Source organism: Mesocricetus auratus, unplaced genomic scaffold (assembly GCF_017639785.1).
Source record: "Mesocricetus auratus isolate SY011 unplaced genomic scaffold, BCM_Maur_2.0 Super-Scaffold_6731, whole genome shotgun sequence".
NCBI classification, from domain to species: domain Eukaryota; kingdom Metazoa; phylum Chordata; class Mammalia; order Rodentia; family Cricetidae; genus Mesocricetus; species Mesocricetus auratus.
Window position 1 is genome coordinate 6,394,797 of NW_024429185.1, and position 16,193 is coordinate 6,410,989.

Genomic DNA, 16,193 nt, shown 5'->3' on the forward strand with positions numbered 1-16,193 from the left:
CTAACATTTAATGAGTTTAACCCATCTAAGTTCATAAAGACATGAAATATGAGAACCAGGCATTTGAACACATAAGCTCTAAATCCAAATACCTGTGTTCTGAACCACAGTCAGCTAAGGGTGCTGTGCTCATTTGGCAAGGTAGAATGAAGAGATAACCATGGGAATGTACAAGAATTGTCAGTTAGCACTGAGTACACCCAAATCGGAAACCTTAAGTCCCTGGTGCAACCATTGTATACAGTTGTGTTGTTTACCTGCATTGATAGTTTCCCAGCCATTTCAACAATCACATAAAGGAGAGCCCCTGCGGTGTTACTTTTTTTAGGACTGGTTAGATGAAAACTTAAAGTACATCCAAGCAAACTTTATGCATAAAGAGAGACATTTATGAGCTTCCTAACAGAAAGTAAAAGAAAAAGGTTAAATGAGAATAGAAGAGCATGAACAGGTGAGCTCAGATCCCCAGGGTGTAGGGAGGAGACAAATAATAACAACAACAAAGTGTGATGCCATGGCACCTTAGGAAATACTGGACAGTTGGACTTATTGACTGAGCCTACCTGAATTGGTGAACTTCAAGTTCAGTGAGAGACTCTACCTTCAAAGAATAAGGTAGACAGTGATTGAGGAAGACACCAACCTTGACCTCCAGCCTCCACACCTGAGCCTAGTGTACTTATATACACATGCACACACACATACATACACACACACACACACACAGTATACACAACGTACAGAGTCAGAATGTCATTGCAGCCTATTTTGAAAACTGGATGAAAAAGAATGGCACCTGCAGACTGTAAAGAAAATGAATAGAAAGGATTGCAGGTGGGAATTTTTTTATCTACTTTCATACCTGTCAACAACATCCTGAAATATATTTGAGAAGAACTAGAGTTTATGACCCACATCAAGAAAATATTCAAAAGATCAAAGATCTAAGAATAGAGATATAAACACAGAACAAAGAAATAAAGCAGTTAAACAATGAACCATAGACACAATTGAATCCAAGACCAGGAGAGACAGCAGTAGCATGTAAGGGCAAATAAGGTTTCTTGAAACAAAATTCATAATAAATATAGTTTAGTGAGGTTTTAGAATAAGGCATGTTAAAATATTCCAGCCAAATTTGGAATTAACGAGAACAAGAAAGGTGAGATGAAATGATTTAAATGTCTCGTTGACCTAGCTCAGACCTATATTGGGTCCATGATTGTCACTTGAGTCTCTGTGACCCCCTGTGTAGTTGGTTCTGTGTGCTGTATTCTTGTGGTGTTCTCAACCCCTCTAGCTCATAGAATCCTTCCTCCTCCTTTTCTTCAGGGGTCCTCCTGACTTCACCTAGTGTTTGGCTATGGGTCTCTGCACCTACTCCTGTCAGTTGCTGGACTATACCTCTCTGATGGTAACTGGGATAAGCACTGACATAGTCACCTACCTTGGTGTTTCTGTGGGACCCCTAGCAGTGGGAGTGGGGAGTATCTATGGCTCTTTTGTCTCTACTTGGGACCCTTTTCCTTATACGAGGTCATGTCATCTAGTCTTGATATGAGCGTTTGTTCCTAGTCTTATAGTAACTTGTTATGATGTGGTTGGATGATGTTTCTGGGAGGCCTGCTCTCTCTTATTTTTCCCCAGGGAAATAGAGGAAAAAGAGTGGATCTAAGAGAGAGTGGAATATGGGGAGATGGAAAACTGCAGTTGATATGTAATTAAATATAAAGAATTAAAATTTTAAAAGTCTTGTTGATATGTGTAAGGAGTAAAAGTATAAAATTTGTGTGGAAGATATCTTTTCAAATTTCCACCTTACATGCCTAAGTAAAAAGTTGATAGAATCCTTAAAAGTAATAGGTAACTCATAGTTTTAAGAATAATACTTAAGCCGGGCGGTGGTGGCGCATGCCTTTAGCCCCAGCACTCAGGAGGCAGAGGCAGGCAAATCTCTGTGAGTTTGAGACCAGCCTGGTCTACAAGAGCTAGTTCCAGGATAGCCTCCAGAGCCACAGAGAAACCCTGTCTCGAAAAACCAAAAAAAAAAAAAAAAAAAAAAAACTTAAAACCTGAATGCACTAAGCTGTTGAGAGATTAACTTGTAAAAATGAAAACTTGGAAACAGAGGGAAAGCTTCCATTGCCTGTCAGTGTGTGGAAAAGGTCGGCATGTTCTCTGAAGGGGATGGACAGTGAGAAAACATGCAAGGAAAGGAAGAGAGCAACCAGTGTGCTTGATTACAAAAGATGATATATTTAATAAATAATGGGCCTTTTCAAGGAGAATAAGCAAGAGTTCAGCATGCAGTTGGCTACATAGATACCCTTAACAACTTTAGATGAAAAATAGACTCTGTAGCCCAAATTTTCTGATCATAAGTCAACAATATTAAAAAATATATAATAATAAGTAATGAAAGCTTTAGGCATGTTCTATTACTAAGATCACTGAACATATACAAAAGCAAAACTATAAACTACCTAGAGGTCAGTGAAAGACACAATTTAATTCCAAACTGGGTTATATTGTGTAACTCATACTCAAAAAAATTTATAGTTTTAAATTCTTCCTTAATTAAAGAAAAATGTGCCTGGGTGTGATAGGACACAATTCTAATCTCAATACCAGGGAGGTAGAGGCAGGGAAATTACTGTAAGATTACGGCTGTACTATCTGTTTAATGAGTCAGAAACTAGACAGAGCTACAAGGTAGATCTCATCTCAAAAGACCACAGAAGGATAAAGATGAAAAAATAAAGGTAGTAATTATCTTTAAAAATTACACATAAAAACAAAGAAACTCAGAAGACCTGACAGTAAAGCCCAGGTCATAGAGCCCAGAACCATGTCCTGGACTAAAGTCTCGGCCCGGTAGCCCAGGTGTTCTGGGAAGACATGTTTGAGAAAGAATACACAGATAATTCTCAGGAATAATCCCAGTGCTGTTAAGTTTGTCTTCCCCGTGTTATTTCTCTTTTTCTCTGTTTCCTGCCTAGAAACAAAGAGGCTATGTTGGGAAAGGGGCCATGCATGTAGGATTCTGTTTCAGGGTAATCCTAAGGCTAAAGGGGATATTGTACTCAGGTCACCTGATCTTGAAACTCCTGCAAAAATTTATGTGAAGAGAGTCACACATTTTAGAATGCCGAATCACTGAGACACGCCTTTTCAGAAGTGTAAAAGAGACCTCCTAGCAAAGGGCCTAGGTCCTGCCCTGGATGAAATGACAGACTATGGAGATCCCCCCAAGGAGGGACTCACCCTCCCTGGGGAATGATGTGTGGGGATTGGGTGGAGGGCTGGAGGGGGTTTGATGTAGGGACAAGGGAGGAGAGGTGGGAGAGGGAGCTGGGATTGACATGTGAAGCATTCATGTTTCTAATTTAAATAAAAACTTATATTGAGGAAAAAATTATATGCATATATAAAAGCCATATAAGATTATTCCATTAAAATATAAAAGAAAAAGAAAAGAAAACAAAAAAGATTATAGTTACGTGGACTGACGGGACTCACACTAGAACATAAGTTATAATGTGTTGGGTTTACTTTTAATGGTCTCTTTGGATTGTCTTTTGTTCATCTTACCTTGCCACAAGACTCTCAGCAGCAAACTAACCCTTGAGCTTCAGTAAACCGAGACTTATTGCAAACCCATTCTGAAAGCTGGCATTTAATATTGTGAATGGGGGAATTCTTTATATAGTTACTGGTGTTTGCTTCATGACTTAAGTAATCCCTTTGCCTCTGAGCTTGACAAAGGTCATTAAAGATCAATATTCAGCTTGTGTATTTTTACTCATTTTGAATAAGTCTAGGCTTTAATATATCTGAATTATTTGAGTTTTAAATGGTATTGGTGAAAAACAGGACACTATGGGGGAAAGTACTAATTGCTTTCCTAAAAACTTGGGGGGAAAATTCTGCAATGAGAAATCTTCTCTTTTGTATGTTCACTGTGAGTTAGAAAGAGGTTGTGTTTGTGTGTGTGTGTGTATTTTATAGGAGAATCATAAGCTTATTAAACGTCCAGAAATATGTACTGTCACAGCTTGTCCTGTATACAGCAGAGTACTAGCTTTTTACATAGGTTATAACCTTTATTTATTCCAGTGAACCCAGCAAATACTAGAAATAATTGACAAACCTATTTTTAATTCTGATTATTATTCTACTAGTGAAGTTTTTGTTTTGGCTGTCATGTTTGGAGGGTAGCCATACAAAGGAACCTTTGAAAACTCTGAATTATGCAATTGTCAAGACTAAAATTGTATGTGCATGACACCTTCTTATGTACTTTATACCTATTTAGAAAAATGGAATCAAGATTTATCTTAAGTTGATTCTTCTTTTTTTCCTCATCAGAAGAGCCAGGGAAATTGCTTTATTCCATTGTTCATTTTCCTATTGATAATATTAACCACCTCAAACAAATAGCCTCAGGAAAATGTAATGTGTTCAGATAAAGGACTGAGAAGTATTGTTCCCACCATCAGTGCAGTTCCAAATATGGTAACTGCAAGGTTCTCCCCTTGTCCATTTCTTTCTGAAGCCAGTTTATGCTACCTATTGGACCTGGCCATGTTGCAACTTCCCATAATGTGGATGTCCATCTGGCCTTCCTCAGCAGGCTGCCTTAGTGTGTGTGTGTGTGTGTGTGTGTGTGTGTGTGTGTGTGTGTGTGTGTGTGTACATTCATTGTCTTGCTGCATGTTGTTCGAAAGTGTGATAGTTACATTTCCAAAGTTATCAAGAGTTAGCACTCCACATTTTACTTTTCCCATGGATTTTCTAAAGTGTGTTCCTCTAATTTCATATTCAGAAAGCTCAAACAGTGGTCATACTTTGCGCTTCTTTTCTTCATATCCATCTGCAGGATGAATATAAGCCAGAGAAGGCTTTGTCAGAGGAAGACTTGAAAAATGCAGTGAGTGTGCACCACGCCCTAGCATCCAAGGCCACCGACTACGAGAAGAAGCCGAACGTGTTTAAACTCAAGACTGCCGACTGGAGGGTCTTGCTTTTCCAAACCCAGTATGTTTGTTGCTTTTGTTCTTATTTGGTCTTAGTCTCCTCCTCCTCCTCCTCCTCCTCCTCCTCCTCCTCCTCCTCCTCCTCCTCCTCCTCCTTCCTCTCCTCCGCCTCCTCCTCTGCATTGTCCTCCTCCTCCTCCTCCTTCCTCTCCTCCGCCTCCTCCTCTGCATTGTCCTCCTCCTCCTCCTCCTTCCTCTCCTCCGCCTCCTCCTCTGCATTGTCCTCCTCCTCCTCCTCCTTCCTCTCCTCCGCCTCCTCCTCTGCATTGTCCTCCTCCTCCTCCTCCTTCCTCTCCTCCGCCTCCTCCTCTGCATTGTCCTCCTCCTTCTCCTCCTTCCTCTCCTCCGCCTCCTCCTCTGCATTGTCCTCCTCCTCTTCTTCCTCCCACTCTCCATGTAAAGGACAAAAGGGAGAACCAGCTCTAACCTCCATACCCATGCTTTGTCACCCACACCCCCACTGACCCCCACACCCCCCCACACGCACACACATCATACATACATAGTAATATTGACATACAAATCTTTGTGTATCAGTGTTTCATCTCTCTTTTGTACCTATTTAGAGTAGAATTACTGGGTTGTGTTGTAAATATGTAGTTAATATTTGAGGAAATTATCCAGTTAATATTTGAGGAAATTGTCCAGCTCTTTTCCACAGTGGTCAGGCATGTCTCTTTTTTTTGGTTTTACGAGACAGGGTTTCTCTGTATTGTTTTGGAGGCTGTCAGTCTAGCCCGGCCTCGAACTCACAGAGATCCGCCTGCCTCTGCCTCCTGAGTGCTGGGATTAAAGGCATGCGCCACCAGGCATGTCTTTTTATTCTTCCTTCTACTGGGTAATAATCTATGGGGCCTTGGGTAGTACTTATCCCTGGCATACAAATGGACTTTTGAGTGCGCATGCCACAATATGGGAGGCTTTCTTATCCGGGACTCTTGGGGGAGGGCCTAGGCCCTGCCCTGGATGAAATGACAGTTACTGGAGATCTACAATGGAGTGCCTCACCCTCCTCAGGGATCGGACTGGAGATTGAGAGAGGAACTGGGGGACCTGGTGGGGAGGGAGGGGGAAAAGCAGAGGGAGAGGGAGCTGGGATTGACATGTGAAACAAGATTGTTTCTAACCTAAATTTAAAGAAAAAAAATAGTAAATTAAACCTCCTCTATCCTTAAAAAAAAAAGATGTGTGATTAATAAAGATGAGTTAATTTTAATTGATTTTGGCCTACACTAGCTTCCAAAAAAAAAAAGAAAGAAAAGAAAAGAAAAATAAAGAGGTAGAGTTACATAGCATCTATCCCATTTTCTGTATGTATCTTAGAGAGTCACAAGCTTGCACTGAGGACATTCTATAGCCTTTGATTCCCGTATGAGCCCTGTTGAGAATGTTAACCCCCAATGAACTTTTACTCTAAGAACAAATAATCATAAAGTGCCATTTGAAGTCAGTGATCAGAAAGAGACAAAGAGCACTCTGCCTGGATCCAGCGCTATCCTAACATCCACGTGCCTTCCTCTCTTAGGAGTCCAGAGGAAATGCAAGGGTGGATAAGCAAAATTAACTGTGTTGCAGCCGTATTTTCTGCGCCACCATTCCCAGCAGCCATTGGCTCTCAGAAGAAGTTTAGCCGCCCACTTCTGCCAGCCACCACAACAAAATTATCCCAGGTAAGCCAGTGTGATTAGGCTCTGCACTTAGGAAAACATGTCTTACAATGATATTAATATTAACTAATTTTTAATATTGGCAGGTTCTGTATATTTCACTCTGTCTTTTAATATAGCCTTGTAAGAGTGAAGTACATAAATGGGCAAATGCAATGTACTCTGTTTTCCACGTCAAACACCTTTGCATGCTTTTTTTTTCAGTCTTAATTTTCTGTCACATGCCTAGGGCTGGAGCAATATCCTGGCTTGGTAATGAGCTTTTCACCCTTTCTCCATTTACTGTTTTGCTCCATTTACTGTTTTATGGAGGAATATAAAAGTATTTCCATGATTCCCTTCTCACTGTAGAGTGAGACCCTGGGGTAATTCCAGTTTAATTCCTTGCCCTCAGGGAAGAGGTGATAGCATTCATTTCCCCTAAACTCATCAAAGTAAAGAGCTGGAGCTCTTTTCTGGGCTCATTTACATAAACTTATGTCTTTGCTGTTGTCAGATTAATCTATAGATTATCATCATACCTGCTCCCCCTCAGAGATATCATCGGAGGCATTGCCAGCATTAACCATGCCTGAAATAAGCCCCACTACCCGTGACCAGTAAAGGGTTTGGGAGGTTACTTCAATATCTTTACAAACTTTTTGTTTCTTACTACAGAAGACATTGCATCCAACTGGTAGGTCAGACCCTGATGTTAAGAAGCAGGTTCCTTGTAGTTCAGTTTGTTGGCCATAAAGAATACTAAGTCCAGAATTCTGGATGGTACAAAGGTACTAGGTGAAAGATCTACTAAGAAGTTTAAAGGAAGACAAGCTAGTATACTTAGGTGTGTGACACAAGGGATAGAATGATTAGAGGGAAAACACTGGGTACAGGAGCTAAGTCCGTGTTACTATGGCCTGAGAAGCCTTGTGACAAGCAGAACAACCTCTGAGGAGGTAAGCCAAGGCTATATCATAGAAGAACTTTGTCCTAATCTGTTCTACTATAGCAGAATACCAGAGTCAGTAACTGATTTAAAAAACAAAATTCACTTCCTTTCCTGTGAGGCCAGGGTCATCCTGCCCTATGGCACTCTTGTAGAGCATCAGCTGGAGAAGAGAACGAGAGGCTGAATAGGAGAAAGTTGAGGGTGTCAAACTGATTCTTAGCAGCCCACATCTCTACTCAAAACAATATTCTCCATCATCCTCGAATATGAAACTCACTCAGCCTGGTCACCTCTTCACAGGCCTAACTCCCTATCTCCACAGTGGAAATTAAACTTCCATGGACATACTGGAGGGGACACCAAACCATCACATGTTTGCCATGAGTAGGATTTTGAATGCTTTGGTAGCTGCCCAGTGTCCTCAAGACAATAGCCTCTAACAGAATAAGAATGTGATCCAATCTGTAATGTAGACATTATGATTGTTACTTTATGACAAGAGTTTAAAGAAGATAGTACTAGAAGCACAAAGGCCCTTGAAGGAGCTTTAGCAATCCGGAAGAGAATACCTAAAAGCTAGCTGTGGATAGACATGGAACCATTTGAGCATGTGACTGGGCAGTTCTAATGGCAGGGAAAGACAGGAGGAAAGACTGCCACCTAGGCTTGAGAGCTGAGGACTGGCTGGTTCCTAACCTGGTTTGTGGATCCTTGCCTCACTGTGTCCTGATTTCCCTACTCTGCCTCTCCATGAAGTCCTTTCCAAGACCCTTGTCTTCCTTCTGACCCTGATTATTATAGTGCCAGGGCTTGGAAACAGACTAAGGCACTAAAGAAAGAGTTTCTCTAGTTATTTAGGTGGGAATAGCCAGCTATGGTGTATCTTCATTAAGAAAAGCAGAAGGGAAGTCAGATAAAATAAAGACAGAAGTAGGTTCTACTAGGTGGCAGAGGAGTCACTGGCTGAACTTGATGAGAATATTTTGACTGCAGTGATGGGGGTTGAATCTATACTGGTCTTTTTTTGATGAGGGAATGCAAGCTGATGAAGATGGAGAGGAAGTGGGCACAGGATTTCCAGAGTTAAAAAGAAAAAGCCACCAGTAAGAGAAAGTGACATGGCTTCAGGAAAGATTACCCTATGTTTTGGCCTTCTTTTAGACATTTACTATATGTGCGCATAAACATTACTTTCGCTGTGAAATTCATCTTCAAACGTATTAGGGATAGAAAGAACCAGGCATGAGGGAAGAGTGGCGTTTAAATGTCACATAGAGTATATACGGTGAAACATTGCCAGATCTTCCCTGAGGCGAGAGTGTGTCCACTCCTGTTGAGAGCCACTGCTTTTCCCCGCAATTGTGTACCTGAGAACTTCAGACCCACAGAGCCCCAGTCTAGTGGCGGCCTCCCTGAATACCAGAGGCTTTGTGTAATTTGTTTTTATTTATTTATTCTTTCAAATTTCATTTTACATTTCAACCACAGTTCTCCCTCCCACCCCTCCTTCACCCCCCCATCTCCTCCCAGACCACCCCCAAACCACTCTTCCTCATGGGTAAGGGCTCCCTTGAGGAGTCAACATAGTCTGACACGCAAAGTTGAGGCAGGGCCAGACCCCTCTCCCATGCGTTAAGACTAAGCATGGCTTCTCACCCTAAGGAATGGGCTCCAACAAGCTAGCTCATGTACCAGGCTTGTATTGTGGACCTACTGCCAGGGACCCCTCAGAAAGCCCAAGCTTCACAACTGTCTCCCACATACAGAGGACCTAGTTCTATCCCCTGGAGTCTCCTGCTTCATAATTTGAATTCTTAAAGTTTATAACAATAAGTGAGCACTCTTCTGGAAAAATAGTGTTAGGAAAAATTAAAGGTTCAATTAAGAGTGTTTGCTGCTTTTAAACACATTTGTTCATTATCCTGTCACTTTTGGGCTTCTCTTTAATTTGTTCCTGTCTTTCCTCCAAACATATTAGCCTGAATTATTAAGACTGATTGCTGCCAGTGTGGCAGAGCTCTTCCTGAACAGCCCTGCTGTGTGGGAGTCACCTTCTCTGTTGTTTTTGCCGTAGAGCTGCCAGAGTACATTTTTCTTCTGTGTGTGTGGGGGGGGGGTGGAGAGACTACTTTAAAAATATAAAGTTTTCCTCCTCCTCTTAGTGTAGCTGTCCAAGCAGAATGTCATGCCCCACTACACACACCTTAGCCACCAAAGCAGTCCTTTTCAATCTTGGTGGGCACAGAATGATCTGGAACTTGTACCACAGGCCCAGTTTGCAGCTGTGTGCGATGAGTAAGACCCAGACTGAGCCAGGACCTGTGCGTGTGTCTCAGATATGGCAGTAGCTGACTAGGAAGAATGGGGGGGTGGCATGTAGACTCATGACAGTGGCACTCTCTGCCTGCCTTAGGTCTTTCACCACTTCCGAGCACCCACATCTCCTAAAGTTACTGTTTCTTGTGTCTATTCCTATTGTCTTTAACTCCAATCATTTTCCTGTGTAAAAGTTTGAAATGAAGGGTCATGAGAACTAAATACTGCATTAACTCATGGCAAGCCACAAGACGAATGCTGGTAAGAAACAAGAGTCATGTGCTCCCTTTTTACGTTGAAGTCTCCACCTCTGACTAGGTGGTAGGTATTAAACCAAAGCCTCTTGCATACCAGGATAGCAGTCTACTATTGAGCTACAGCCCAGCGAATTCCTCCTTTAGTCCTGTGGTTTGACCAAGGATGGGAGTGCTAAGGGTCCACCGAGAAGACACTGGGAATGTGTATGGTATGACAGAACGGCCTTCCTCACTGGTCAGACTATACACCTTACCCATACACACTTCGGCAGTCAGTCACTCATGCCATGGCCTCCTGTATGTGTGTGTGTGTGTGTGTGTGTGTGTGTGTGTGTGTATGTATGTATGTATGTATGTATGTATGTATGTATACATGTATTGAAATGTCATGCTGACCCTCATTAATGAATACTGTTAATACAACTAGAAAATGTTAAATCCAGGGGCAGTGAACACATCTTTAATTCAGCTACTTGGGAGAATGAGTCAAGAGAACTGCTTCAAAGTCAGCCTAGGCAATGTATGGATTAATTAAATTTAAAAGACAAAGCATAAAGTACCCTTCAAAATAAAAATACTATTAAGTAAGAGAAAATGAAAACTTTTAAGTTTTAGTTGACTAATATGAATTGTCTATATTTATATGTACAGAGTGATTTTATAGTATGCATACATTATGCAATGATTAATCCAGCTAATTGATATATGTGCCACTTTTGTGTTGAGAACATTTGACATCTCTTTTAGAAATTTTAAGGGCTGGAGAGATTGCTAAGCTGTTAAAGGCTAGGCTCACAACCAAAAAATATAAGAAATTTTGAATTATGTATCATACTATTATTAATCATTGTCTATGATATACTATAGAATTCTTGAATTCTATTCTTGAATGTATTTGTCCTGACTGATCTTCGGCCAACGTTTTCTTAATCCTCACAATCCCCAGCCTAGATAGCCGCTATTCCACCATCTAGTATCATGGGTCTGACTTTTTTGAATTTCCCATATAAGTAAACTCTTGTACAGTGTTTATTGTGTTTTCATGTTGTAGTATGTGACCAGAATTTTATTTTTTAAGGATGAATATATATGTCACATTGTTGGACACATAGTTTATGCCCATATTTTAGACATTGAGAGTAATGAGAGTGCATGCATTTTTTTTATATTATTTCATTCCTTTAAGTATATACCAGAATTGGGACAGCTGGATCATCTAATAATTCTGGTTTTAGTTTTGCAAGGATCTTGCATGCAGTTTCCCATAACTTCCGTGCTGTCATGTGTCCTCACAGTTCTGAAGCTCTGCAGATACAATGTCCCGGTGCCAGCAGGGTCAGAGTCTGAAACACTTCCCTTTGGGCTGCAGATGACTGCTGTCCTTCTAGCCTTTCCTTGCTGTGAAGCAAGCATGCAGAGAGGTCAGGTTCCTAGTGTTTCCTAAGGACACTGGGCCTTACAATCTCACTGGCCTTGAGCTTACATTTTCAAGGAGAGGTACATAGGGGTTAGGCCCTCAGCATATACACTTTAGAAAGGGATCCATATATAACATGGTCTATATACTCCTTGTCAGAGCATAATAGTTGAATGAAAAATTATAAACAAATCCCTCTTGAGAGTTTTTATTTATTAGTGCACAATTGATGGGTTTTCCAAAATCTTAAATATATCTCTCTCCAATTTTTGCTAGGACTACTTTGAGTATTTTGTTGTACCTGGTACGTCAAATGATTCTGGTCCTATTTTCATCCTTCACTCCACGCTCCTGTTTTTGCACTCTCTTAGTTTACGTTTCATTTTTTACTTTATATTTAATGACCTCAAATGTTCAGGTTATTTTCTTTGGGCTCTAGGGAATCTCACTGTGTTAGAGGACTCCATGATACTGTATTTGACTCATGTTTTCTGGGTAACTTTTTCTTAAAATATTACATAGTCTTTAGTTTTGTAATTATTAATTTTCTGATAGCTTTAAAATCCATCTCTATTCTGCCGTAAAATTTTTATGATATAGACTCATGCTTTTGTTATGTAAAATATGTTGGTTCCTTTAACTCCTTTTCATCTGCCATCCATTTGTTTTATACTGCACATGTAGAATTGCTCAGGATTTTGAACACTTTTCATCGAAAAGCAGAATGCTAAGAAGTTGCACAATTGTAGGGATGCCATAGAATTGCATGTTGAAAGCTATTGGATGTGTATTATGGGCCTATAATCCCAGCACTCAGGAGGTGCAGGCAAGAGGGTAGTGAATAAGTTTTAAGGCCAGCCTATTCTACTCATTGAGTCTCAAAAAACAAAATAGAAAGAAAGAAGAAAAGAATGTTGTAGGGTCCCAACAGGTGTCCCTGGGGGGTAGGGGAAAGTAGGTGCAACGTCAACAACACAGGCATTAGGAACAAGTTGAAACAAGAAGCTCAGTTTATTCCAGGGAGGGGTAAGCCTTATATACTCCCCAACCCTGCCCCAGGGGAGGAGATGCCCTGAGCTGGCATCTGCTGAGGCAATGTGGTAGCTGTCCATAGGTCCACTTCATCTCTCGTCTGCTGTGGTCAAGGCCCTCTGCCAGACCCAGGCTGGGGTGTCAGGAAATATCTACTGCCCATGCTCTAGGCCAGCTGTCAGGCCCATTGACTCTTAGTTTTCCCACAAATGAATATTGTCAGTGTGTTCTGAGAGAGCTGAACAGTTTAGCTATGTCGGTAGTATACTACTAAGGTGATGTAAATGGTGTCCAGGAATAGTGACAGAGATGGAGGAGTGATGAGCAAAGGGGTCAAAACCATGCTGGTGAAACCCACAAAGACAGTTGACTGGGCAAGGGGGAGCTCTTGAACCCCAGACTGATGGCTGAGAGGCCAACAGGGGACTGATCCAGACTCCATGAATGTAGTGTCAGTGAGGAAGCCTCAGAAATCTCTGGGGCCTTTGGTAGTAGATTAGTGCTCACCATGGCATACAAATGAACTCTGGGAGCCCATTTCACATGGAGGGATGCTCTCTCAGCCTGGACACATGGGGAAGGGCCTAGGCCCTGCCCTGGATGAAATGCCAGACTCTGGAGATATCCCCAAGGAGGGCCTCACACTCCCTGGGGAATGATGTGGGGATTGGGCTGGGGGCAAGAGAGGGGGCTGGTGGAGGGACAAGGGGGGTAGAGCTGGGATTGACATTTGAAGCATGCATGTTTCTAATTTAAATAAAAACATAAAAAAAGAAATGGTATGACTTTGTAATAAGAGGTTGGCCAGTGATGTTAGTCTCTGTTACATCCTAAGAAGGAATATGCCAACACTGGCTAACACAGTTGGAAGGACTTATAACCAAAGACTCACTGGACCATTTTGATAAATTGAAGTCATTAAATAGAAAGGATTTTACAGGCGTCTTGTGCTTCTCTTTGATTATTTTCCGAACACTGAACGACTTCATAATTTCCTGCAGGAGGAACAGCTGAAATCCCATGAAAGCAAGCTGAAGCAGATCACCACTGAGCTGGCTGAGCACCGCTCGTATCCCCCAGACAAGAAGGTCAAAGCCAAGGATGTCGATGAATACAAGCTCAAAGATCACTATCTGGACTTTGAGGTATTGTGAGCCTAGGTGTTACTGGGTGCTTGATTTGTGATCCCTCTGTGAAGTAAACCCCTCATAGCAGTGATGGTAGTGTGCTTGCCTTGTCCTGGCTCCAACTTAGGATATCTTCCTATAATAGGAGTCCTTGTAGCTTCTGGCGCTTGGGATTTTATTTAAGCACCAAATAAATATTAAAGTGCACTTCACACAGTCGGTCTCCTAGTAGGAAGAGTGTGCACCTGAGGTAAGGGTTAAAAAAAGAACAACAGTAAAGGAAGCCTGCCAGGAGGACAGCTGCTTTCTGTGACCGTGTGTTTCATCCAACAGAGTTTAGGTCAAAAGAAAGAACAGTGGAGGAAATGAGCCGCAGGGTGATAGGAGGCATCTGCTCACTCCGGCACACCCTTGCTGCTAGGTGACATCAGTACACGTTCCTCCACCACTCACCGCCCTGCTTTCCAGAGGGGCACTGATTAATTAGGTCTTGGCTCATTCACATTCCTCTGGTGTTGCTGGTGTGGCGATGAGAAAGGCAGCAGACTCCCAACCAAACTGAACGCACCTTCCCATGTGTACCCTTGCTTACAGTTTCTCTCAAATCGTAGCCAGTGTCCTCCAGCTCTCCCTCTTGACCTCCACCTTCAGATCCTTAAAGCAGCTTTGCTTTTTCCTAAAAATCAGAAAAAAGAAAGAAAAGCAACCGGGGAACCGTGTAAGCCATGAGTTTCTCATTTTTCTCACACTCTTCTGTCGGGCTCCATGTCCTCATTCTCCCTCGTTCCCATTTGTAACGCCAGTTCCTCCTCGGGATTGAAACTGGGGCATCTGAGCACTCGGATCCCGATCCCGTCTTTGGGGGGTTCTTTGCCACAGCCGCTGGCTGGGTGTCCCCTCTGCACCAGGCCGGCCTTCCTTCTGCCTCACGGGAACTAGCAGTTGTCTCTTGCTGTCTTTCCTGCCTTTAATTCGTTCAAAGTCCCTTTTCTTTCCTGTTCTGAGGGCCACCCTCACTGATAGTGTCACCTGCTCCGCAGCTGTCCCAGCTCTTACACCCAGATCCCCTTTATCTTCCAGATAAAGTTTCACACACGAATCTGAGAGGATTTGCCTTTCCCTCTTTCTAGACCATGACTCTCTCCACATGCAGCAGTAATATTTCTGCCCCTTCCCGCCCCATCGTATACATTGCTTCGGCTACTTCTGCCTCCAATGTTCTTCCTATGGTTTTCATTCTTTCCTCCTTGCTATCTTTCAAGGTAAGGCCCAAATCTCTCCTATGAAAATCCTGCTCTACACCCACCATAAAAGTCAATCTGCTATGGAACTCACTGTAGGTTGGCTCTGCATTGAGCTTGTATTTTTCTGTTGTTGTGTCTGAAGTAGATTCCACAGGCCCCCAATGCAACATGGCCAGGACCCTGTACATGCTTGTTGAAGCTGCTCCTTGAGCTGTGCCTTTACATGTAAGATAGACTTAGATGGTAGAGCCATAGATGACTCTTCTCCATGGGAAAGAAGTCCTTGGTCCAGTCCAAAAAAAGTCTAATAAAAATTGAAAGGAAGTTTGTTAACAAAAACTAACTGAAGCCTGACCAGCAAAAGACTTGAAAAATCAATGAAAAAAAAGTGAATAGCTCATCTTTGGCCAGGCTTGTTCATTCTTGGGAAATGTGAGTTCTCAAAAAGCAATCATTATTCTTCACACTTCTGGAATAACTTGAAACTATGGACTCATTTTTGTTTCACACTTTCTAATTAAATTTCCAAACACCTCACTCTCTTGCTTCCAACACTCAGCACCTTGCTTTGAGCCCTTGACTCTAGGAGGAGAGTTTTTCCCCAGGAGGTGAGGCCCTTGCAAGACCACAGGAAGGTAACCACTGCTAGCACGAAAGACCAGTGTGTGGGATCTTCTGTGGGGCCGTCTTCCCGACAATGGAGCCCAGCAAGAAACAGTAGTTCCACTTCCTGAGCACTGAAGTTAGACTGGCTTTAGGGAAGGTAGGTCTTGTCATCATTGCTTCCTCGAGGAAGGCAGTATTCCAGGACTTCACTCATTAATTAAAGTCAGACTCAGGCTCATGTGTCAAGTGTGTTGAATTGTCTGTCAAGCTGCATTAACCTGGGTCAATTGGAATGTCCAAGGGGTCCTTCCTGTGCGAAATGTCATTAAAAAGGGTTTCTGTGAGATGAGTAAATACTCTTGGAGAAGTGATTCATTGTTTATTACTACCTCAGATGAAAATTGAAGTAATGGGTCTTGGGGAATCTACTATGCTGTTAGTTCAGCCACAGAATTGATCTCCTGTGGGTGCTTGTGGAGGCCCTCCCTTTTTTTCCTTAGTAGAATGCAGGTGACTCTCCTGAATAGAAAGTGGCCCAGTTTGTGTATTTTGTTTATAGC

At 42.2% G+C, this 16,193-nt stretch overlaps 1 protein-coding gene across 6 annotated transcripts in view; it reads left to right on the forward strand.

Moving 5' to 3' along the window:
- The window catches only part of Psd3 (pleckstrin and Sec7 domain containing 3), a 435,804-nt gene that overhangs the window by 388,883 nt on the left and 30,728 nt on the right, over window positions 1–16,193 (forward strand). For all 6 annotated transcript variants that reach the window (XM_040742209.1, XM_040742210.1, XM_040742211.1 and 3 more), the window contains 3 exons: window positions 4,880–5,037; window positions 6,562–6,706; window positions 13,658–13,801. In XM_040742209.1, the coding sequence (XP_040598143.1) occupies window positions 4,880–5,037; window positions 6,562–6,706; window positions 13,658–13,801 (447 nt within the window). The remainder of the gene's footprint in view (window positions 1–4,879; window positions 5,038–6,561; window positions 6,707–13,657; window positions 13,802–16,193) is intronic.